The sequence below is a fragment of the Corvus moneduloides genome, chromosome 22 (genome assembly GCF_009650955.1).
Source record: "Corvus moneduloides isolate bCorMon1 chromosome 22, bCorMon1.pri, whole genome shotgun sequence".
In the NCBI taxonomy this organism is placed as follows: domain Eukaryota; kingdom Metazoa; phylum Chordata; class Aves; order Passeriformes; family Corvidae; genus Corvus; species Corvus moneduloides.
Genome location: NC_045497.1, coordinates 4,726,754 through 4,750,886, shown reverse-complemented (window position 1 = coordinate 4,750,886; position 24,133 = coordinate 4,726,754). Strand labels below are relative to the sequence as shown.

Genomic DNA, 24,133 nt, shown 5'->3' with positions numbered 1-24,133 from the left:
GCTGAACAGTGGTTTGTTCAGCTCCCGAATCTACAAAAAAATTAGTTCTTCTTTAGGGGTCCGACTTTTAATTTTATCAAGGGCTTCCTGGACCTTAAATTGAAAAGCCTCTGACAGTACTAGATTTCCTGAAAGATTTTCTCATCTTTCATCCTTCTCCCATGAATCAACCCCTTTTTCTTCCTGTGTGCTAAATATTTGAGATCTACTCCAACTTTGGTGTTTGCTTCTCCTTTAAGAGAAACGGCAGAAGCGTTTGTTGCCAGGGGAACGGTGCAGGCAGCGGGGGGGAATAGGAGGTGGGAATCCTCTCCGGGGCTGATTCTTCTAGGAGAGGGGGGGGATAAGCGGAAAGTGCCGCTGGAACTGGCAAGGGGACAAGCTCCTCTGATGGACACCAGAGCCCGGCGTGGACCTTCTGCACGGGTCCACAGCAGCCACAGCAGCAGGACTCCATGCTGCTGCTGAACCCTGTGCGGGGCTGCAGCCGGGTTCAATGGAGCTGTGTCAGCAAACGCAGTGGGGGCAGGGGCCGGTGGAACGGCCGCGGACATCGGGGCCGGAGCCGGGACCGGGGCCACCACCGGGGCCAGGGCACGGGCGGGAGGCCATAAAGGGATGCTGGTCTGCCGCCGGACCCGCAGGGGCTGGAGGGGGCGGTGGGAACAGCGGGACTACCGGTGGAGCCGCCGCCGCTGGGACAAGCGGTGGAGCCGCGGGCGGTGCCTGAGAGCCGGCACAGGCGGGACCTCGGGCTCCAGGAGCGGCGGCGCAACAGGCGCCTGGGCTTGGCGGGGGGGGGGGGGGGGGGCAATGCTTCCAAGGGGGCTCAACCCCTCTCTTTCTTGTTTGCCTTTTTCTCCTTTCCTTGGGTTTATTTCTCCTTTCGGGACAGTCCCCCCAATGTTCTAGTATCCAGCTTAGGGACTATCTCTCGGGATTTCAGGTATCCCTTGTTCCTTCCCACCCCCTGATTTTTCTTGGGGTTTTCTTGGGATTTTACTCTTTTTCTGTTCCATCTTAAAGAGAAAAAAATAAAAAATTACTTCTTACCTGGACTTTGCGCAGAGTCCTCTAAGTTCCTGAATTCGGTACCGTTTCGAATTTGTATTTAATATGTTACCGGTACAGTAGCCCTCGCAGAGGACCGGTCTGGGGGTTTTCCTCCGGTAACTGCTCTCGAAGTTCTGACTTTTACTTGGACTAAATAAGTCCGAGACTAGGGGGCTTACCAGTCCTTGAACTCGATAAAGGACGTACCCTTCCCCCTAGCCGTCCGCGACCGATCCCCCGAATTTTTCGATGTATTCGGGCTTGACATGTGGAAAAAAATTAGGTTTTTCTTTCGCTTCCCCCGTGACCAACCTCTTCCCTCGCGGGAGAGAGGAACTGCGATCTTGGGGTCCACACTCGCTTCGTGACAATATCACGTCTCACACACACGCTCGGTCGCCCTCACTCAACCACGCAATACTTACGGTCCGTTTTCCTGCGTGGATTCTTCGTGCACGTAGATTTTTATGAGTGAATTACCCTGCCACGGCTCCGGGGATCCCACCCTGGGTCCCCCCCAAGTTCCCTGAGAGCTCGTTTTATTTCCTTTTCTCGATCAAGGTGCTACTTTAAATTAGGTTCGTTGATACGATTGGTCCGCAGGATCCCCTGTCCAGCCAGGCCGCTAGAAAAATTAGTGGGGCGCCTCCTGACCGAAAAAGGGGTACCCCAAATCGTATCACGTCGGGGTCACCAAACTAATATAAACAAAATTGCTCAATCAAAATTTATAAAAATTTATTATGCGACCGAAATATCGGTTTCAAAAGCCACGATCGAGAAAAGCAGCTCCGAGCCCGGGGTCGGAGCTGGGTGAACACACATAGATCTGATCTCTACCGCACCAGACCTCCCAAGTTCAGGACTGCTGCTTTGTCTGGTCCCTTCTTATACAGTTTTTGGGAAGAGTCCGAATTAATTCTATTCTTCTCGTATTCAGGAAGTTTTTTTGTCCCGGAGTTGGGCTGCACAAAGCCTTTCCTGGGTCTGATGAATTGTCCATCCCAGGTGATGAGTGGGCTATTTCTGGTGATGGATGGGCCATCTCTGGTTCCTGGGCAGTTGTGATAAGATCCAACCCCACCTAGGTGGAATCCTCACTTATTGTGAAAGGAATACTTTTAGTGTTGTGAAATTTTTCCTCTCAGCCAGGCTGGTGCAGGGATTTTGAAACTCGGTCTCTGTAGGGTCTGATTACATTCCAGTTTTATACATAATAGCATGAATTACATATTTTATTTATAACACTGCTGCAGCCCATCGTCACCATTCAGCCCGGCCTCCAGGGCCGCGTGGTCCCCGAGCTCGCGCCACAGCGCCCTCTGCCGGCCGTGAGTGGAACTGCACCGAGGGGAAAGCGCCTGCGGCCGATAGAGGCCGGCACTGGGTCTCTGGTTCTGTTTGTTGTTACTGCTGTTGTTGTTGTTACTTGCCTTGTTATACATGCTAGTAAAGAACTGTTGTTCCTTTTTTCATATCTTTGCCTGATTAAGCCCCTTAATTTCAAAGTTACAATAATTCGGAAGAAAGGGGGTCATATTTTCCATTCCAAGGGAGGCTCCTGCTTTCCTTAGCAGACACTTAACTTTCAAACCAAGACACTGTAGAACAGTGTAATTCTGCTGGTTCTTGTTATAATCTTTTATCCTGAATTAAAATAATTTATCATGTCACAGACTCTATTGTCTTAAATTCTTCAGTAAGTTCTACTTGGAGGCAGGATGCATTTCCATATAGAAACAAAAGCAGAGCAAGGATGCAGTTTTACTGGCAGTCAAAACTTCTGACGGTCTTTGCTTAAATTAACACTTGGAACACTATCCTCACTAAAATTACCACCATTCTTGTCAGGGAAATTGCTAGCTCTATCATTTACAAACAATACTCACTGTATCTGATATTACTGTATGTGTTTTCTGCCCCCCACTGGCTCATTTAAACTATAATCAAAAGCAAGGATCCTGCAGACAGTTAATGTAAGACGATGCAACAGAAGACACCCTACAACCAAGGGAAGGACTTTGCTGCAATGCTCTGCACAGCTGTGATTTACATTCAGCATATGAGCAAAGAAAGCCTGCCAGAACAATATGAATTACATTTACTTACGCTCACATAGTAGTCAGGAAAAAGGGGAAATTTTATAGGGATCTTCCATATGGCATCTCTGAATGAATACAATGTGAATAAGCAAAAAGCCCAGAAAATCTCCAGTGTTCTCCTGATTTCTAGGCACACACTTCCATTGACACTGTCGAATGCTGCCTGTTTTCCATATGGGCAACCTGTGCCACAAATGCTGAAGTGACATCAGTGGCAATTTGTCCATAAAGTGATAGAGCAGTACATTCCTGACACTAAAATGCACAACAAGTCAGACTAACACAAAGGCTGACAGCTGTCAAACGTCTCATGGGTATTACACCCCAAAGATAATATGACGAAGATACTAGAGATTTTTTTTTTTTTAACCCAGAGAGCTCCTGGGTTATTGGAGTTTTTGCCTATGAAGAACTTAGGAAAACAAGTTTCCTTAGCTGGGGCAGTTCCTTCCCATCTTGACAAAAACAACTAGTTCCTTCCACAAGAGAAGGTGAGGTGCCTGAGATGATAAATCCCTCAAGAGTTTGCACCCTGAGTGAAGCAACAGCGCTCCCCAGGCTGCCCCCCAGGCAGGATAGGGTGTGTGTTGGAGTGAAGGATCCTCGGGACTCAGGCCTGGAGGGAAGCCAAAACACAGGGGTTGAATTAAAACCTTTGGACAAGCTGAGATACATGAAACCACACCAAAGTGATACAGAAATATAGATTTTTAACTTTAGTAGAAATATATGCTAAGTGCCTTAAACATTAAAAAGCTGTAGCAGAGACCTTAAACACAGTTCTTACTGCAGCAGTGTTACCTTTCCACAGAATTCTTTACTTTAGACAAAATATAGATAGAATTACACTGTTCACATTTTTTAGATGGAGTGTTCATACAAACAATAAGAACTGATAGAAACTGTATACGCAAATCTGTGTAACACCAATGTAACACTGGTGTAAGGCTTACGACTGTTAGAATTAGACCAGGATAGGTTAAGAAAAGAAAAACTAGAATAGTGTGTTAATCTTATTGGTCAGTTAACAAATATAATCCACACTTCTGTAAGAAAAAATACAGAGTATTAAGTCTAGAAAATAGAGCATATAGTGTATAGTATATAGAGTATAGAGTATATGGAGCATATAGAACATACAGAAGAAGCTGGTTTTGCCTGCTGTTTCTGCTTGCCTTTATCATGTAACCCCCTTTGAACTCTGCCTTCAAGAAAACTGTGAGACTATGGAATAAAGAACTTAGCAGAACAGCAGCCTCCTCTGCTCTTTTACCCTGGTCCGAGAAGGAAGGGTACCCCGTCAAAAGCTCAACAGATGTGGACAAGGCTGGTCCATCCTGACGTATTAACCCCAGAGAATGAGGGCAAGAGCCACATTTCTTTAGCTGGTCTCTACACTTTGATCCAAGGGCACCATAGCACAAATAAAAGGATCTAGGGGCGGATTGGAACACTGTCAAAACCTGAAAACTAGTGAGATGCTGGGAAGACCAGTGCAGCTGGGAGGGCTTGAGACTCTTAGAACAGCTCTGTGTGACAGGAAGAAGTTGAAGGAAATGAAGGAAGGGAAAGGAAACTGCCCTGCATCATTCCATCACCAGATGTCAGCACCAGCTGAGTCTGTAATAACCTGGCAAACATCTCTGCTCTGGGCACACAATGTGAGTACCTGAAACACATTACCAAAGGTCAAACTGTGGTTTGATTTCAATATTTTACTGAACCTGTTCTTATGCCTTCATAGCTTGAAGCTGTCTGTTTAATAACAGAGCACTTTTTAAGACATAACAACTTTAGATTACCTGTTCTGACCAATCAAGTTTGGTGTATTACAGAAGTTTATAACTTCAATTATCCTCTCCTTTGCTGTCTTCACATCACCTCTTTGTACCACTCTAGTTACAACTCACATACCATAGCGTTTTTAAAATAAATAAGCAATTAGAAAACATTCCAAATTTACTAGCTCTATTATTTATAAATAATATTATTTATTTAAAAGCACTTAACACTATTCTCTGCCTATGATGCCCATTCTCTGTACTGCTCAGGGGCAATCCTGCAAACTCTGGCTGTTTTTATTGCTGTCTTCCTTGTCTCAGTTATTCACTATGTTTGCTGATTCCTGTCAGAGTGAAGACACTGCTAACCTGAATATTTGGAGTACTGAGATTCAGAAAAACCTGGCAGTTGCAGTTGTTATATTTACATTCAAGCAACTTCTGATTCAGTAAGATTCATTTTGGTGTGATGACCTGCCATGAAATCCCATGTGGATGTTCCAGAGCAGCTTTTTGGAATCCGTATGTATGGAGCAGAATTCATTCACTCTGAGGAACAGAACTGCACAGCAGCAGAGACACAGACACCCAACAATCCACCCACATTTTCAAATGCTACTTAACAAAATCCTCCAGTTGAATAAGCATTTCAAAAATGTACCTGCCCTGAACTGCACAACACAAGATCTTAATTGCCATCACTGAATGCTAATACATAACATCTGTCTTTTTTTTCTTTTTAGTACAGTACAGCTTTTTACTCCAGAATTTGTTAGCAGCTGCTTAGCTTAGGAGTCATTTGGAAGGGAAAGACTTCAAAGAAGAAGAGGAAGAAAGGAAAGGCTAAAATAAAGATTTATGGCAGACTAAATGGAGGTGGCTTTCTGTCGTAAGAGCAAAACATACAGGAAGTGGCTACTTATCTGGGTGGGGAGATGGAGATAACAAAAAGGGAGGACACTGAAAGGTAGGTAGGAGGCAGCCTAAATGCAGAGGTAGATGAAGCAAATACACAGCACCTTTAAAAACCAGTATGGTAGAGCGTGTACTAAGGTGTAATTTCTCAAAGCTTCTTACTGTCACTGTGAAGGGCATATTAAATCCATCTCACAGATCAGAAGACTCAGGCTTACAGATATGAAGAGCTCTGAGATGCTTTCAATCAGTTGTTAACATAAAATGAAGAAATGTGAAGGATGGCAAGTTCCTCCCATGCTCCACTTGGTAAAAACAAAGTCAGTTAAATTACTCTACAGATTCTAATTGTTCTGCTAAATTACCTAGAGAAAATAAGAATAATTTTAAAAAGCAAGGCAAATTATATTTACCAGAGTGTTTCATTTTGAAATGAACATTAAAAAACTAAAGAACTCAACCAGAAGCTATTATTTCTGGGTTTAAATTTTCTTTGGAATACATTATTTTTTCCTGTTTTCTGTTTCCTGACTATACCTGCTGGAGTCGATACCTCTCATCACAGCTGACTACTTTACCACGCTTTAGTTACTCATCGTAGGATTTCTTGTGTTACACAGAGTAGCTCTGCAATAGTCAACTGACTCCAGGTTAACTGTGGTGGCAACAGCCTGCAATCACAAGTGAAATGTGTTGCAATGTTTTAGAGAAAGACTTCACAGGAAAACCAGTAACTCATGACAGTCACAGAATTCATTAGCACCAACTCCCCTGACCCTCCTGCCTTGCGTAGTGTTGGGTTTCTCAGCTCCTGCCTCTTCTGCTAATAATTAAGGGGAAGTTGATGAGTTGTGGGATTCCACAGCTACAGAAGCTTTAGAAAACCCACAAGACTGAGTCTCGTGAAAACCTGCAAATACCACATTTCCTTAGATAGGTATTGTTATTGTACTTCCCCTTCCCATCATTACTATAACTATTAGAAATATGCCGAAAAATCAAGAAGAGAATGAATTTTAGAATGCATAAAGGGAGGCTTGCTGATGAGAAAATGGGAAGAATTTACCCAACTATTTTTGATTCTGTACTCATCAAGTGCTTCATTAACATTAAACTCCAGCAACATCAAGTTCAATGAATAAAGCATCAATTTGTGATCTCCGAGTAGCTGTTTTATAACAATAAAGAACCACATGAGATCCATAATTCTCATTACAATGTCAAACTCCAGACTGTGTTCATTTTCTCTGGTTTAGTGGAATCTCATCAACCTTTACTTAGTGCAAGGCTGTTCTCATCAATAGGTAAAGACTTTGTGGAAGCTGGGGTTTGAGGACGAGTTTGCTGAAAAATAAAAATATGGCTATAGCAAAACACATCAAACACCCACCATTTAAAGAACTACGTCTCTACTGTCAGAAAGAGAAGAAGCCTTTGTGTTTGCAAAGATACAAGGTACTCACTTCATGCAGTGGATTGAAAGGAAATAAAAGATTCTTTTGACAATTTAGCACCTCGAAAACAACTGGGAAAAAAAACCCACTGAAAACTTTACTGACTGTTTTGTAACAACTTGAGAACCAGACAGTGACCATAGATATTCCTACCCATCCTGTGGGTACAGGAATAGCTGGCCAGACTGGAAATAGCTGAAATATATGGAATATAAGGCACCAAGCATCATCACACAGTTGTCAATATAAGCATCCTCAGAAGGATCAAGCAGCTCTCAGACCATGGGATTTGCTTGATTCTGGAAAAACATGGACATTGTGTTAACAGGACAAGGAGGACTGAGGTGCAAACAGCACAGAGGTAGAACATGCTCTAAGTCCACATGCAGAGAATGCTCTAAGAGTAACATATTAAGAGATTAAAACATTAAGGTATTATTTTGAAACATTACTTCACCAACATTTCTTTAACAACAGAAAGGCTGTAATGCGGAAATGAAAGATTTTTGTTCAGATTGTCATGAGTGTACAACAGATTTTATAGACAACTGCCAGGGCATAACATCAAAAAGCAAACCAACAAAAACCCCAAACTGTCCCTTTGTAAATTTATTTTTAAATAAAAAGACAGTAAAGCAATCTTCCTTCCACTCTATCAGATTCATCAAGGTTTCAAAACAGAGGTGGCATGTGTGAGGTGTTTTGGTTTTGATTAAAGCTGATTAATTATTGACTCACTGAATAGGAGAAGAAGTCTTGTGTCAAAATGGTGTCAGCAAGAGCTAACAGCAGACAGACATGTGCTCTTTGGTATAAGGCTTTCATAATCTGATCATATAAACAGCAGGTGTTTAATTGCCTTTGGTCACCTTTAAAAGTTTCATTTACTGCCACTCAAGTAGGAATTTTTTATTCTTGATTAAAGATTCTTTTGAAAGCACAGAAATTGCTTCCTCTGAGGATTCAAATATAAGAAATCATCAACAATGCTGAAATACAATATTCAAAGCTGATCTCCATGTGGGAATTTATTTCAGGATATTTGGACTGATGACACAGACATCAGAAATAAACAGTAAAACTGTGCTGTTCTTACAGGAATATATGGCAAAACAAATGCGAACCCCTGCAGGCTGTGCTGTAATATCACACTACAGAGAAACCATTTCTAAAGCAAATAACCACAAGCACCACTGGGCTGCCTCAATTGCACTGCAGACCGCTGTGGAGAACATCTGATGAGCTTAGGACAGGCTGAGCACTGGCCACGGGCATCTGGGTTTGGCTTCAATACTCTACAGTCTAAAATTTTAACTACCTATATCCTTAATCTGTGCCCTGTGGAACGGAAAGGCTCCAAATCAGCCAATCTCAGCACAGAAAAGGCTCTGATGACCTCCCTATTTCATAAACCTTGGCATAAATTTACAACATTGCTTCATCCCACATATTCTTACCTTCTCAAGCCAATGTTGTGCAAATCAGCTGTGAGTGTTGCTTTGATTTAAATAATATGCTAATGAAACTAAGGACTAATTCAGTTTTCAGATGGGAATTCCACTTTAAAAGCCAAGGCACAAAAAAGGTTTGGGACCTGTAAATTTTAAATCGTGTAGAAAACATAATTCTAAGTAAGAAGAACACAAACCAGAAAAATAGCTTCACCAAACAACTGCCACCAACTGTTACCATCCTTCACCAATACACATGTATTCATAATGCCTCTACATTGAACTGCAAACAAGAATAACAGTGAATATGAAACACTGAGGGTTAATCAGTAAAAAGCTTTCAGCAGAAACAACAGTGGCTTGAATCTACAAACACACCCCCATGTGTCTGGAGAGACCTTCATGTACATTAAGGCTTGCACTAATTTTAAACACTGAGTAAATATGCTCTTATTTAAAGCAAAATTAAAGCATGAATATGTTAGTGCATTCTCCTACAAACAAGAGTATTTTGATTTGAGTATTTTTCTTCTCAGAGAAGTGTATATATACCTTGATGACAAATGCAAGTAGCTCCATGTCACTAAAATTTAACACTGCAACAGGAATGTCCATCCAAAATGAATCCACTACAAACCAAAAAGACCATCTACAAATCAGGCCCCCTCTGAATAATAATTTCTCCTTGTTAGCAAAGAGTTCATAGTATCAATCAATTCTATATACTTTGAATCCCACCTTTTGTAAAGGGTACCAAGAAAGCATAAAGATGTGTTGCCAATAATGTCATTGTCAAAAGAAGGGTGGAGAAAATTGCATTACATTGCATTGCAACATTAATAAACATTTAATTTCTGCATATGAACTGAGCACTCATTCTCCCGTGAAGACTCCTCAGATGCACTTGAAAACAACGCTTAACACAGCACTGGTATTATAGCATTCACTCCCACTGAAGTGAAATGGCATGTGTTTTTACGACTTTAGCAATTATAGGAATGTTTTTTATTTCTCCTGTTTTAATACCAGCATTGTTTTTGGGGGTTGTATTATACGGTTTTTTCAACTCAGAACTGCCACCTGGAATTGAGCAACCTCTAAAGCTTCGTTTTTTCCACTCTTTGATGATTACAACCATGGTCACAGTAAGTTAAATTTCTTAACCTGGGGATTTTACTTTTCCTTGGGTAGGATATTTGGGAGCTGGCGGATAATGGCTTAAGGGAATAAAAAAAAGAACAAAGCAATTCACACTCCTGAAACCTGTAAGCATTGATATATATGAACGCAAAACAGGTTAAATTAACATAAAATTGATATGACTAATCTTAAAAGCTTCTTTAGATTCTTCAAACTGCAGCCACTTTATGCTGGGAAACTGTTTCACTTGAGAATTTAAAACAAATATCTAGATGTATCCTGTACATAGTGAACTGCATGTACATAGAATAATGCTGTCTGTTCAGGAACAAGCCAACATTACTCCTCTTCTTCCAAATTCTTTCTTTTCAACAGGGAAAGATTTTGGAGAAGCTGGGGATCTGCAATGATTTAACCATACTGCGAGTAGCACTCGATGGGATACCCCCATGGAGAGATTACAAACTGCTTATCAAAGATCTCACAGTATATGAGGTACCATTGAGGATTTATCAACCCAAAAGCCCACCTACTGGCAAAAGAAGAGGAATTCTGTATTTTCACGGAGGTGCCGGCACATTTGGGAGCATTAGTAAGCAATGGGCAAGTTTTATTTTTCAAGTCAAATCCAAGTCTTTACATTTTTGCCTTCAGGCATGTGTCAGTCAATGTCTGCCCTGCCTTCCCAGTGTCACCAGTCTTGGCAATCGCAGCGCTAACTAGAAAGTATTTGTGGAATGAATAATCTTGTGTTAAAGGGAGTCACATCTCTGCTTCCTTTGGGCTAGAGACCTGTGATCCAGAAATCCCTCACCCTGCTCTCAGCTCTCAGTGAGGGACTCTGCTCTACTAAGACTACTCTATCTTACATGAAAGATATAATATGGGTCCCAGGAAGAATTTAAAGAATACATTAAAAAAAAAAAATCTGTAAATAAATTCCCATTCAAGGAATCCAAATGAAGGAAAATACAAATAACGAAGGAGCAATTTGGGGAAGTTTGATTCTTGTGATGACATGGAACAGGATACTTGATTTCTTTTTCAGAAAGGGAGACAACCCTTGTCTCAGCAACTGGGAACTCTGCCTCCTGACTGCTCTGGATCTCCTTCTGAGCAGCCGAAGCTCCGAGTGCCTTCTCTGCAAGCCAAGGCCCCTAACATGGAAATACGGACTTCATTCCAGGGGTCAGGCAGGGCAGTTTGAGGGGTTTGAATCCTTTACTGTTTCAAAGTGTAGGTTTGCACTATACTGGGCAGACTTCAGTTTCCTGGCATCCTTCAGCCCCATGCAGGAACCATGCAGGATCCTGTGCCACAGGTTCCCCTCTGCACTGGGGCACAAATAACTTACTCTGCTGTACTCAGAGCACGGGAGTCTGGGTGCAGTGTCAGGCTCACATCTACAGTGTCTCGGTTTTGAAAGACAGGTGTCTGCTAAGGAAGGCAGAGGCCCCCCTTGAAGTGGCAGATATAACCCCTTTTCCCTCCAAGTTATTATATTTTGAAATCAAGGGCCTTTAGGCAAAGATGTGGGAAATAGGAATAACAGTTCTTTACTATATATATATATATATATATGTATATAACCAGTCAAACAGAACAACAACAACTATGGCAGTAACAGCAATCACAAACCCAGTGCCAGCCTTCTCGGCTGTCAGGCCCTTTCCCCTCGGGTGCAGTTCCGCTCGCAGCCGGCAGGGGCGCTGGCGGCTCCCGGTGAGCAGGGCAGGTGCGATGGTTCCCCCGCGGCTGCAGGGGGCGCTCCGGAGCGAGCTCGGGACACACGCGGCACCGGTGCCCTGGGATCCCGGGAAGGGATGGAACAAAGGCTTCACAAACCCCTGGGCAGTTGATCCCGGGCTCTCAGGAACAGCAGGCTGGAATGGCAGGCTGGAACGGCAGGGGCGAATGCAAATCCCGGGTGGCAGGCGAGATGTATCCAGATGGGAGAACCCCACGGAAGCCCAGGCAGGCAGGGCGAGCAGGGCTACAGCGTAGCGAAAGCTCGAAGCAGCAGCGGGGCAGGGCAGCCACAGCTCGGTCTCCAGCAGGGCAGGGAAAGCGGCTTTTGGGGTCCCGGCGTTGCTTCCAGCAGGAAGAAAGAACGGCCAAAAGGAAAGAAGCAGCAGCTCCTTTCTCTGCAGCTTCTCTCTCCGGACGCTCGGAGCGAACTGCCCCCACACCCAGGTGTAGACAAAGGAGTAGCCAGGCCCGCCCCACTCCCCTTTTTGTCTTTCTTAAGTACAGCTATTTGTCCCCTAGCAACATGCATATGGGAAAAAATTCCTTTAACAGGAAAACCTAAGACTAAACTAAAACCCCAACATTATCCACCCCGAATTTTTTCCCATACTAACATGTTACATGAAACTTAACTTTTTTAACCATATAAATCTATGCATTACCCAAATTATATACAAATATACATGCTGATACTGATACAAGTACAGAGCCATGGGTAGTTCACCCTAGAACAAGGTCCCCTTGAGGTAAGCATCGGGTCTCTCCATCCTTTTGCATCACCCACCAGGTGCAACCTGGTCCCTGAGCAAAAACAACCCCACGGATGGGTTTGTCTTTGCTCAAGGCAGACTTTACCCAAACAGTTTTTCCAAGCATACCTCTCATGTGCACCACTGGAACCTTATCTCCATCTGTTGTTTGTAGGGGTTCTGATTGGGCAGGGCCTGCTCGGCTGGTGGAGCCTCGAGTGTTAACTAACCAGGTGGCTCTTGCTAAATGCATCTCCCAGTTTTTGAAAGTCCCCCCACCCAGTGCCTTCAAGGTGGTTTTAAGCAGTCCATTACACCGCTCAACCTTCCCAGCTGCTGGTGCATGGTAAGGGATGTGGTACACCCACTCAATGCCATGTTCTCTAGCCCAGGTGTTTATAAGGCTGTTCTTGAAATGAGTCCCATTGTCAGACTCGATTCTCTCAGGGGTGCCATGCCTCCAAAGGACTTGCTTTTCCAGGCCCAGGATGGTGTTCCAGGCAGTAGCATGAGGCACAGGGTAGGTCTCCAGCCACCCAGTGGTGGCTTCTACCATTGTGAGCACATAGCGCTTGCCTTGGCGGGTTTGAGGCAGTGTGATGTAATCAATCTGCCAGGCCTCCCCATACTTATATTTGGACCATCGCCCACCATACCACAGAGGCTTCACCCGCTTGGCCTGCTTGATCGCAGCGCACGTCTCACAATCATGGATAACCTGGGAGATACTGTCCATGGTTAGATCCACCCCTCGGTCTCGTGCCCACTTATAGGTGGCATCTCTGCCCTGATGACCTGAGGCATCATGGGCCCACCAAACTAGGAACACCTCTCCTTTATGTTGCCAATCCAAGTCTATCTGGGACACCTCTATTTTCGCAGCCTGATCTACCTGTTTGTTGTTACGATGTTCTTCATTAGCCCGGCTCTTGGGGATGTGAGCATCTACATGACGGACCTTCACGGGTAGCTTCTCTACCCGAGTGGCAATGTCTTTCCACTCTTCAGCAGCCCAGATTGGTTTTCCTCTGCGCTGCCAGTTTGCCTTATTCCACCTTTCCAGCCAACCCCACAGAGCATTGGCTACCATCCATGAATCAGTGTAGAGGTAGAGCTTTGGCCACTTCTCTCTTTCAGCTATGTCCAGAGCTAATTGGACAGCTTTGAGCTCAGCAAATTGGCTCGATCCACCTTCTCCTTCAGTAGCCTGTGCAACTTGTCGTGTGGGGCTCCATACAGCAGCTTTCCATTTCCACCTAGCGCCTACAATTCGGCAGGAACCATCAGTGAAGAGGGCATATTGTCTTTCACTCTCTGGTAGCTCATTATATGGTGGGGCTTCTTCGGCACGTGTCACCCGCTCCTCTTCTTCTTCAGAAGATAACCCAAAAGTCTCACCTTCTGGCCAGTTCGTAATTATTTCCAAGATCCCAGGGCGACTTGGGTTTCCAATTCGGGCGCGCTGCGTGATGAGGGCAATCCATTTGCTCCAAGTAGCGTCGGTGGCGTGATGCGTGGAGGGAACCTTTCCTCTGAACATCCACCCCAGCACCGGTAGTCGGGGTGCCAGGAGGAGTTGTGCCTCTGTGCCGATTACTTCTGAGGCAGCCTGGACTCCTTCATAAGCTGCCAGGATTTCCTTCTCTGTGGGAGTGTAGTTGGCTTCAGATCCTCTGTAGCTTCGGCTCCAGAATCCCAGTGGTCGGCCCCGAGTCTCACCAGGCACCTTCTGCCAGAGGCTCCAGGACAGACCATTGTTCCCGGCTGCAGAGTAGAGCACGTTCTTCACCTCTGGTCCTGTCCTGACTGGGCCAAGGGCTACGGCGTGAGCAATTTCCTGTTTGATCTGGGCGAAGGCTTGCTGCTGTTCTGGGCCCCAGTGGAAATCATTCTTCTTGCGGGTAACCAGGTAGAGAGGACTCACGATCTGGCTGTACTCGGGAATGTGCATCCTCCAGAAACCTATAGCACCTAGGAAAGCTTGTGTTTCCTTCTTGTTGGTCGGCGGAGACATTGCTGTGATCTTATTGATGACCTCAATGGGAATCTGACGTCGTCCATCTTGCCACTTTACTCCCAGGAACTGGATCTCTCGGGCAGGTCCCTTGACCTTGCTCTTCTTGATGGCAAAACCAGCTTGCAGGAGAATTTGAATTATTCTCTCTCCTTTCTCAAACACTTCGGTTGCGGTGTTCCCCCACACAATGATGTCATCAATGTACTGCAGATGTTCTGGAGCCTCACTCTTTTCTAGTGCAGTCTGGATCAGTCCATGACAGATGGTGGGACTGTGCTTCCACCCCTGGGGCAGTCGGTTCCAGGTGTACTGCACGCCCCTCCAGGTGAAGGCAAACTGGGGCCTGCACTCTGCTGCCAGAGGAATGAAGAAGAATGCATTGGCAATGTCAATAGTGGCGTACCACTTCACTGCTTTGGACTCCAGCTCGTACTGGAGCTCCAACATGTCTGGCACGGCAGCGCTCAACGGTGGAGTCACTTCATTCAGGGCACGATAGTCCACAGTCAATCTCCATTCCCCGTCAGACTTGCGCACAGGCCAGATGGGGCTGTTGAAGGGTGAGTGGGTCTTGCTGACCACCCCTTGACTCTCCAGCTCACAGATCATCTTGTGGATGGGGATCACAGCATCTCGATTTGTCCGATACTGCCGGTGGTGCACTGTCGAGGTGGCAATTGGCACTCGTTGCTCTTCCACTTTCAGGAGCCCAACTGCAGAAGGATTCTCAGATAGTCCAGGCAGGGTGTTCAATTGCCTAATGCCCTCTGCCTCCACAGCAGCAATCCCAAATGCCCACCTGAGTCCTTTTGGGTCTTTGTAATAGCCATTCCGGAGGAAGTCTATGCCCAGAATACACGGGGCCTCTGGGCCGGTCACAATTGGATGCTTTTGCCACTCCTTCCCAGTCAGGCTCACCTCAGCTTCCAAAATGGTCAACTGCTGTGATCCCCCAGTCACCCCAGCGATGGATACAGGTTCTGCCCCCACATGTCCCGATGGCATTAAAGTACACTGTGCCCCAGTATCAACCAATGCATCATATTTTTGTGGCTCTGATGTGCCAGGCCATCGGATCCACACTGTCCAGAAAACTCGGTTCTCCCGTGCCTCTTCCTGGCTAGAGGCAGGGCCCCTCTAGCCCTGGTTATCATTCTTTCCCTGGGCGTACATGCTCGAGGTACCTTCAAGGGGATCCGACATATCATCCTCCCTTCTGTAATGCCTGGCAGCTCGGTCACGGGAGGCTGAGGCTACCTTCACCTTAGCGGAACCCCCTCGGTTAGTGCCTCCCTCCTTGAGTTCACGCACCCGTGCTGCCAGGGCAGAGGTGGGTTTCCCATCCCACCTTCTCATGTCTTCCCCATGCTCACACAGGAAAAACCACAGCTCAGCTCATGGGGTGTACCCTCTCTCTCTAGCAGGGGGACGGCGGGCTCTGACTTGGGGGCCTGTGACTCGCACTGGTGCCACACTGACCCTCCTCATCTCCTCCCTCATCTCCTCCCTCATCTCCTCCCTCATTTCCTTCCTCATCTCCTTCATCTCCTCTTTGAGGTCCTGGACCACAGCAGAGACATGAGCTTTCAGCGGGCCATTGATCATGCTGTCATAATGCCTGAGCTTGTTGGCAACGGAGCCCACTGTTTCTCGGGTATTGTCAGCATCAATCGTTGCAATGAAGGTGGTGTATTGCGATGGCCCTAGCCTTGCCAGGTTCCACATCATCTGTCCTGTGCACCTGACCTTATCGGGGTCATTATCATGCTGTCCATCCCTCCCAAAGAGTACCTCTAATATTGCCACCTCTCTTAGCTGTTGGATCCCTTGCTCGAGTGTCTTCCACTGCATTCTATGATGATATTCCTGCATTCTTTCGTGAATGAACCTTTCTCTCACACTCATTAAGAGCCGCTCCCAGAGAGAGAGAGGCCCTGGCTCCCTCACAAATATCTGGTCCACACCTGGGTCCTGGGTCAACGATCCCAGATACCTTGCCTCACCACTATCCAGTTGCACACTTGTGCCCATAAGGTCCCAAACCCGAAGCAGCCAGGTGGTATAAGGCTCACGCCCCCTTCGCACAATGTCGTTTCGCATAGCACGGAGACTGTCGTGCGACAGGGACTCAGTAATGATTTCTGGCTCTGGCTCTCCTGCTGGTTGTGAGGGCCCTGGTTGCCCATCATCATTAACTGGTCGTACTGATTTGGTCTTATACTTCCTCCTTTGCACAGGGGCGACTGCTGCTGGCTGTGGTTGCCCTTGTGGTTCAGCTGAAGCCTGGACGGTTGTAACATCTGTGGGTTCCACTGCTGCACCATCGGACTCACCCTCTTTGGGGCAGGGAGAGGGTTTTTCACTAGCTGAGGAGGTGTATTCCCTTAGCAATTGGCATATCTCCTGGCGCACCTGGCCCATCTCCTGGCACATCTCCTTGCGCACCTGGCCCATCTCCTGGCATATCTCCTGGCGCACCTGACCCATCTCCTGGCATATCCCCTGGCGCACCTGACCCATCTCTTGGCACATCTCCTGCATCCCTTTTGCCAGTACCCCCACCCAGTTTGGGTAGTCCATTTCTGAGGTGGACTGTTGGGCAGTATCAGTCTGTGGGGCGGGATCTCTAGTGTCTGGGGCTGTGGCAGGCTCTGGCTCTGGGGTAGGATCTCTAGTGTCTGGGGCCGTGTCAGGCTCTGGGGCAGGATCAAGCTCTGGGGTAGGAACTCTACTCTCTGGGGCCATGTCAGGTTCTGGGGCAGGATCTCTAGTCTCTGGGGCTGGTGTCCGGGTAGATATCCAAGCCAATCTCAACTTATCCTTGAATGCTAAATAGAGTAGGCCTATCAGCAGCAGATGGTTAGTATTCAGAGGGAATTTAAACCCTTCGAAAATTGATGGGGTGGGCCCAAAGAACTGGTTGAGGGGTTGGGAGAAAACTTCCCCTGGTGTCATTTCCTCACAGAAGGTACCATTGTTAACATAACCCCAAAAACATGTGCTCAGTGTGTGATAGCTGTTTATCCATGTGCCCACATTCCGGAGGAAGTTAAAAACCCATGAATTCCTCACCTTCTCGACCCATAACACAAGCTGGATAACAGCAATGGTAGCCTTAGTCAGAGGACCCATATTCAAGTAAGGAGCTGCAAAGGGGAAGAATATAGCCATGGCCACATGCCACCCGAACCAGGGTAAACTAGACCACATAGTGCTGCCTAACAAGGTTCCAATATCCAGCACACAAAATAAAGTTATCGAGGAACTGTTATTCCTTTTTCACCTCTATCTCTTAATGCCCTCAGGCCCCACATTGGGCGCCAAGATCTGTCTCGGTTTTGAAAGACAGGTGTCTGCTAAGGAAGGCAGAGGCCCCCCTTGAAGTGGCAGATATAACCCCTTTTCCCTCCAAGTTACTATATTTTGAAATCAAGGGCCTTTAGGCAAAGATGTGGGAAATAGGAATAACAGTTCTTTACTATATATATATATATATATATATATATGTATATAACCAGTCAAACAGAACAACAACAACTATGGCAGTAACAGCAATCACAAACCCAGTGCCAGCCTTCTCGGCTGTCAGGCCCTTTCCCCTCGGGTGCAGTTCCGCTCGCAGCCGGCAGGGGCGCTGGTGGCTCCCGGTGAGCAGGGCAAGTGCGATGGTTCCCCCGCGGCTGCAGGGGGCGCTCCGGAGCGAGCTCGGGACACACGCGGCACCGGTGCCCTGGGATCCCGGGAAGGGATGGAACAAAGGCTTCACAAACCCCTGGGCAGTTGATCCCGGGCTCTCAGGAACAGCAGGCTGGAATGGCAGGCTGGAACGGCAGAGACGGACGCAAATCCCGGGTGGCAGGCGAGATGTATCCAGATGGGAGAACCCCACGGAGGCCCAGGCAGGCAGGGCGAGCAGGGCTACAGTGTAGCGAAAGCTCGAAGCAGCAGCGGGGCAGGGCAGCCACAGCTCGGTCTCCAGCAGGGCAGGGAAAAGCGGCTTTTGGGGTCCCGGCGTTGCTTCCAGCAGGAAGAAAGAACGGCCAAAAGGAAAGAAGCAGCAGCTCCTTTCTCTGCAGCTTCTCTCTCCGGACGCTCAGAGCGAACTGACCCCACACCCAGGTGTAGACAAAGGAGTAGCCAGGCCCGCCCCACTCCCCTTTTTGTCTTTCTTAAGTACAGCTATTTGTCCCCTAGCAACATGCATATGGGAGAAAATTCCTTTAACAGGAAAACCTAAGACTAAACTAAAACCCCAACATACAGCTAGTCTGGGTGGCTGTGAGGACTCCAGGGATGACACTCTGTGATCTAAGTGACAGGTGAATTCCTCTCACTGGAAGAAAAAACCACACCACAAGTTGCACAGTGAGTCCCTGTTTACATGGCATGGCTTGATGTAACAGCCATACCTGTACACAGAGAGTGGGACCTGACTTTTGGCTTCAATTCCTTTTGGCGTTTGATAACAAGAAAGCAATCAACATGATGACAGGCTTTCAGAAGGACTTGGGGAATCTCCAGCCTAGGAAGGCTGAAGTCTGCAACCAGCAAATTAGCAGATGCTACAATGAAGAGAATCAGTGGGCAGATAACTATCACTTATTCCTCAAATGACTATCATGCTTCACAAATCCCAGAAACACTGAATAGTTTGGGTGGGAAGGGACCTTAAGTCTCATTCTCATTACAAGTCCCCACCATGGGCAGGGACACCTTCTGCTATCTCAGGTTGCTCCAAGCCCTGTCCTACCTGGCCTTGGACATTTCCAGAGATGGGGCAGCCACAGCTTCTCTGGACATCCTGTCATCCTGCCAGGGCCCCACAATGCTCACAGGGAAGAATTTCTTCCTAATATCTAATCTAAACCCACTATTTACCAGTTTGATCACTTCAAGCTTTTTAAGTCAGGAAATACATGAATAAAGAAGACTGAGTTGCTAAAACCCACTTTGATTTCCAGAAGAGTCTCTTAAAGAGGCTACACACCCATGACATAAGAGGGAAGGTCTTTCATTTGGATAAAAGCTGATTGAAAAACAGAAAAAATATGGGTTATGGGCAGGTCCTGTGAGATTCCCATAAGGTGATCTGTGCTGGGGCCAGTGCTAATCAATTTATTCAAACACACAAAAGATGGTGCAAGCTGATGTGGTATTAAGTCCGCTGAGGGTCATAAATGGATGGCTGAAAAACTGCAGAATGTCTTTATGACAGCAGAGGATCAGACAATAAAATGACAGGTGAAATGGCATGTAGAGAAGTCAAACAGATGAACAGAGCATTATAAATGAAGTTATAAATGACGTTATAAATGAAGCAATGGACTCCAAGCAGAAGCAGGAAGAAGATCTTGCAGGAAGGAGGTCTTGGCATTATGGTAGGAAGTTGCCTGAAAATGCTGACATACTGCACAGTAGCAGTCAAAAAGCAAATAAAATGCTAGCAACTATTAGTAGGAAAGGAAAGACAAAACAGGAAACTTCTTTATGCCACTGTAATAAATCCATGGTGTATCTAAATATAGTGTAGTGCTTATAGTTCTGGTTCCCACTGCTCAAAAAGGATAGAGCAGTACTGGAAATACTTGGAGAGGCTGCCTAGGTAAGAAAAGTATCTCTATGCAGAGAATATGTGAATGGACTATGACTCTTCAGGCTGCAAAAGATGCATAAAGACAGATACACCAAGTGACTACAAAATCATGAGAAGCAAGAGAAGTTAAACAGGGAAGGATTTATCCACCATTTCTTACAGTACCAGAGTCAATGTCACCATGTGGAACCAGTGAATGCCAGGTACAAAAAGAGGAACCAGAAATTACTCTTTGTAAGCAAGTGAGAGAACTCCTCCCTGCACAAAGCTGTTATGGTTAAGGTTAAAATCATGGGCTTAAGAAGTGGTTTGGTTAATTCACAGAAGAAATACTAATCAAGGGCATTAGGTATAAAGACAGCTTCTGTCTCAAAGGACCACCCTGAACTCAAATTCCTGTATGCTCCTAATTCCTGCTTGTCCCCAGCTTACACTCTCCTTAGACACGTTTTGTTGACCACCAGGTGAGATGCGAGACCAACCCAGACAGATTTCTGGGTTTCCTTGGTATCACCATCCTTACATGCTTGTGTGATGCCCTGAGAGCCACTGACCAACAGAAAATGTGTTAATGTGTAAAGACCACATTCTATAACACGAGGTCCCTATCGGTCTCATGTTGCAGGGCCTTCCACACAGTGTATGTTCAGGGATCTGTATTTTAATTTCAAAAGGATATTTGATTTTCAAATCATCATTTCTGATAAACTTTCTCTTTAGGAGCCTTTGAAAGAGTATGCCGCTATATGGCCAAAAAATGCAACTCAGTGGTTGTATCTGTTGGGTAAGTGCTATTTTTCCATAGAAGTGTTTATGGGAATACAGCTCTCAGTTGAAACTCTTATGAAAAATATGCTGAAAATATTTACTATTTTAGATTGTATACCTATTTTTCACTTAAACCTTTCATTTAATTTAGAAATGTGCTTATAGGCAAAGTATTCTAAAATAGCTGTAGCATCACTAGTTTGGCTTTCCAATCTACACTATTTAAACCCAAATATAATCTTTAAAATAAAGAAAATAAACTCTATATAACTACCACAGCAACTGCAAACAACACAAATTGAATGTTTATAACTCCACTGACAATAAGCACAGTATTTGACATTTCAGGTACCGTCTGGCTCCTGAACACCCCTACCCAGGGCAATATTTTGACTGTCTCAATGCCACCTTATACTTCATGAGGAATTTAGAAGAGTATCATGTGGATCCTGGTCTCATCATCATTAGTGGTGACAGCTGTGGAGCTAATTTTGCTACAGTTATTTGCCAAATACTTCTCAATGACAGAGATCTGCCAAAAGTACGTGCTCAGGTCCTACTTTACCCAGGACTCCAGGGGCTGGATTTCCATTTGCCCTCCTACCAGCAGAATGCTTCCGTCCCCCTGTTGTCCCAGAAGATGGTTATCTACTTCTGTTTTCGTTACCTTAACAGAAAACCCACAGTATGGAAAAATGTTTTACAAAACTGCCATGTTCCTGAGAGTATGAGACAAAAATATAAAAACTGGGTAAGTGCTGACCTTATTCCTGATGAATTTAAGATTAGAGGCTACATACCACCGAAACCCGCATCATATAAACCTGAAGTCCATGAAGCTGTCAAAGAAATTTTAGGAATAACATTTTCTCCACTTTTAGCTGAAGATTCCATTATTTGCCAGCTCCCTGAGTCCTACATTGTGACCTGTGAGTTTGATGTGTTGAGGGATGATGGTCTGTTATACAAGAAGAGACTAGAGGACAATGGTGTTCAAGTGACCTGGTATCATAGCGAGAATGGCTTCCATGGAATTTTAGCCTTTTTTGGCTATGGGATTTTTTCCTTTTTATCTGGAAATAAGATAATGGATAGTATTGTGAATTATATAAACAGTTTATAGAAGTATTTTTCAGAAGAAAGATGCAAGTCATGCCGTATCATTGATGAATTTATACTTGGCAAGGAATGTAAACATTTTTGATTTATGGTTCGGATTTTGACTGCATTATGTGGTTTCTGATTTCTGCTTCATAGTGACTCTCAAACAAATGTTAAGATTATTTAAAGTGCTACCATTCTAGAAAATATTCTTGTAAAAACACACCAATAAGAACTAGATGCAAAGGCAAGGATCTAGCACATCCTGTTTCACTGAAACTATAGCAATTCCAGTATCTTTGCATGGCTGGCACCCACTGAAGGCAAGAGACAAGAATATCCATGAAGATTCTTCAACAGCCCAGAAATGCTGAAGACAACAACCAAGGTCTGCTTTGGCCCTTGAGACAGACAGGAGGTGCTGATGGTATCAGATGGAGAACTCAGCTTCTATGAAGTCTTACAACAGACACTGAAATTGCAGCCATGAATTTAATTTCTAGGGTTAGTCTGTACAAAGACTACACAGCTCCAGAAATAGAAAAATCAAAAGGAAGGCTCCTGTCTGGAGTGGAAATCCTAAACTGGAACTAGCATGGGTTTGATTTTGTTTGGGATCTGAGAAATGATGTTTAATTTTGGAACTTCACTCTCAAACTGGAATCCCTGAACGTTGGTGAGTGTGGGGATGTTAGAGAACTGCAGAGGTGAGACTTTTCTGTAGCCCTTGTTTTCTTTCAAGGTTATCTTATGCTCAAGGCTACCTGTTCTGCTGTGTTGAAAAAGTTCTGAAAATCATGTAAAGAAGGCAGAGAAGCACAATTTTATCTATATTATCACTGTAATGCTATGGTGATCCTGTAATGCTTTCAACAACAAAAAATAAAAACTAGCACTGCAAATACTTCTAAGAGTGAGAGTTACATTTGCTAAACACTTACTGATGGATAAACCAAACTGAACCCCCTGTGGTGAAAGGAACAACACAACTCAGGCAGGCAAAGACCACAATCTTGCTAATTCTACCTGGTCACATCTGTGCTGTGCTCAGTAATTAACCTACCAAACAAGTGGACATGACCACGTAACTGTGAAAACACAATACAAACTGAAAGTCCACAAACACTGCTGGATGGTGTTTTTTGCTGGTGGATTTTCCAAATCTGGGCTTTTGCAGATTTTTAAAACAAGATTTCCTTCTACTTCAGAATATTTTACGATGACCATGTGCCCTATTAAAAACACTCAACTTCTCACTAGAAAAACAGTATGAAATTAATTTTTTATAAAGTTTTCTAACTAAAATGACATGGTACTCTCCCCCCATCACTTATAATTTGACTTTACAACAACAAAAAAAACCACTAAACAAAAAACAAAACAAAACAAAAAACCACCCCCACATTGCTACCTAATAATGTTAGATTTTTACCTATTTCCTTTCCCTGTGAATTTACAATTTAAATGTTCTGACATTCTAGTTGTTTGAAGAGTTGCAAACTTAGATTCCCAATTAATTAATCTGCATCATTTAAAGTACACATTAGCACAATCCTACTCCTCAGCAAGAACAAGATAAAGCAGTTTGATTTGAAACTCTTTAATCACTGGTTATCTTAAGTCATTTTAAGCTGTACTTGGTGCACACAGAGTTACTGAAGGTTACCTGCAACAAGGTCACCTGATCGTGAATCTAAAGTCAGCCTCCTGTGGCTTTTTAAAAGCATTTTCTTCTGTTAGAAGAAAACATAAATACTAAAAAGAACTGAGATTTGGGTAATGACAGAATTTTCTAAGTGCTACTTTCCAAAGAGCACTGGTGACAATCCCTTTGGCCCTTTTGAGTGACAATCATCACATGCAGGTTCCCACTCCTGAGGAAACTCTTCAGATGGGTGTTTTATAATGCCACAAACTAAAAGCACACAAATGCCCTCTGTCTATTTTCCACCTCCAACTAATTTAATACTAATGCAGTTCATTCATAACACTCTTCTCCCAGCTAAGCACTGGTTTCATGCAAAAATTCCAAAATGCCGCTGGCATGGATCTGTTAACAAATCAAGGACTTTGACCAACTTATCTTTTTTGAGATAATGGGAATGTGAGAGAAAGAAAGTGGGAGAGGGAAAGATACTTGCTAATGTATTTGTAAAAGGGAGGAGAGAGATTTTTACTGGAGCAAACAAAGAACAGGAAGATGAACAAAGAATCAGGAAGTAACAAGCCAAATATATCAAATCAAAGACATCTCAGATCA

At 44.8% G+C, this 24,133-nt stretch overlaps 1 protein-coding gene across 2 annotated transcripts; it reads left to right on the top strand.

Moving 5' to 3' along the window:
- Positions 1-9,622: 9,622 nt before the first annotated feature.
- On the top strand, positions 9,623-22,784 carry LOC116454817 (arylacetamide deacetylase-like 3). Of its 2 annotated transcripts, XM_032131823.1 has the most exons (5): positions 9,623-9,687; positions 9,823-9,901; positions 10,272-10,488; positions 20,725-20,788; positions 21,121-22,784. In XM_032131823.1, the coding sequence occupies exons 2-5, from the start codon at positions 9,881-9,883 to the stop codon at positions 21,893-21,895; spliced, it is 1,077 nt and encodes a 358-aa protein (XP_031987714.1). In that variant the 5' UTR covers positions 9,623-9,687; positions 9,823-9,880; the 3' UTR covers positions 21,896-22,784. The 2 variants fall into 2 exon arrangements, with proteins under 2 accessions (XP_031987714.1, XP_031987713.1); XM_032131822.1 differs by having other exon boundaries at positions 9,638-9,901.
- Positions 22,785-24,133: the final 1,349 nt, after the last annotated feature.

Coding starts and splice junctions, on each gene's coding strand:
- LOC116454817 (XM_032131822.1), top strand. CDS start 9,719: ATGGCATGTGTTTTTACGACTTTAGCAATTATAGGAATGTTTTTTATT. Junction 9,902..10,271: donor TGATTACAACCATGGTCACA/GTAAGTTAAATT, acceptor TCTTTTCAACAG/GGAAAGATTTTGGAGAAGCT. Junction 10,489..20,724: donor CGGCACATTTGGGAGCATTA/GTAAGCAATGGG, acceptor CTTTCTCTTTAG/GAGCCTTTGAAAGAGTATGC.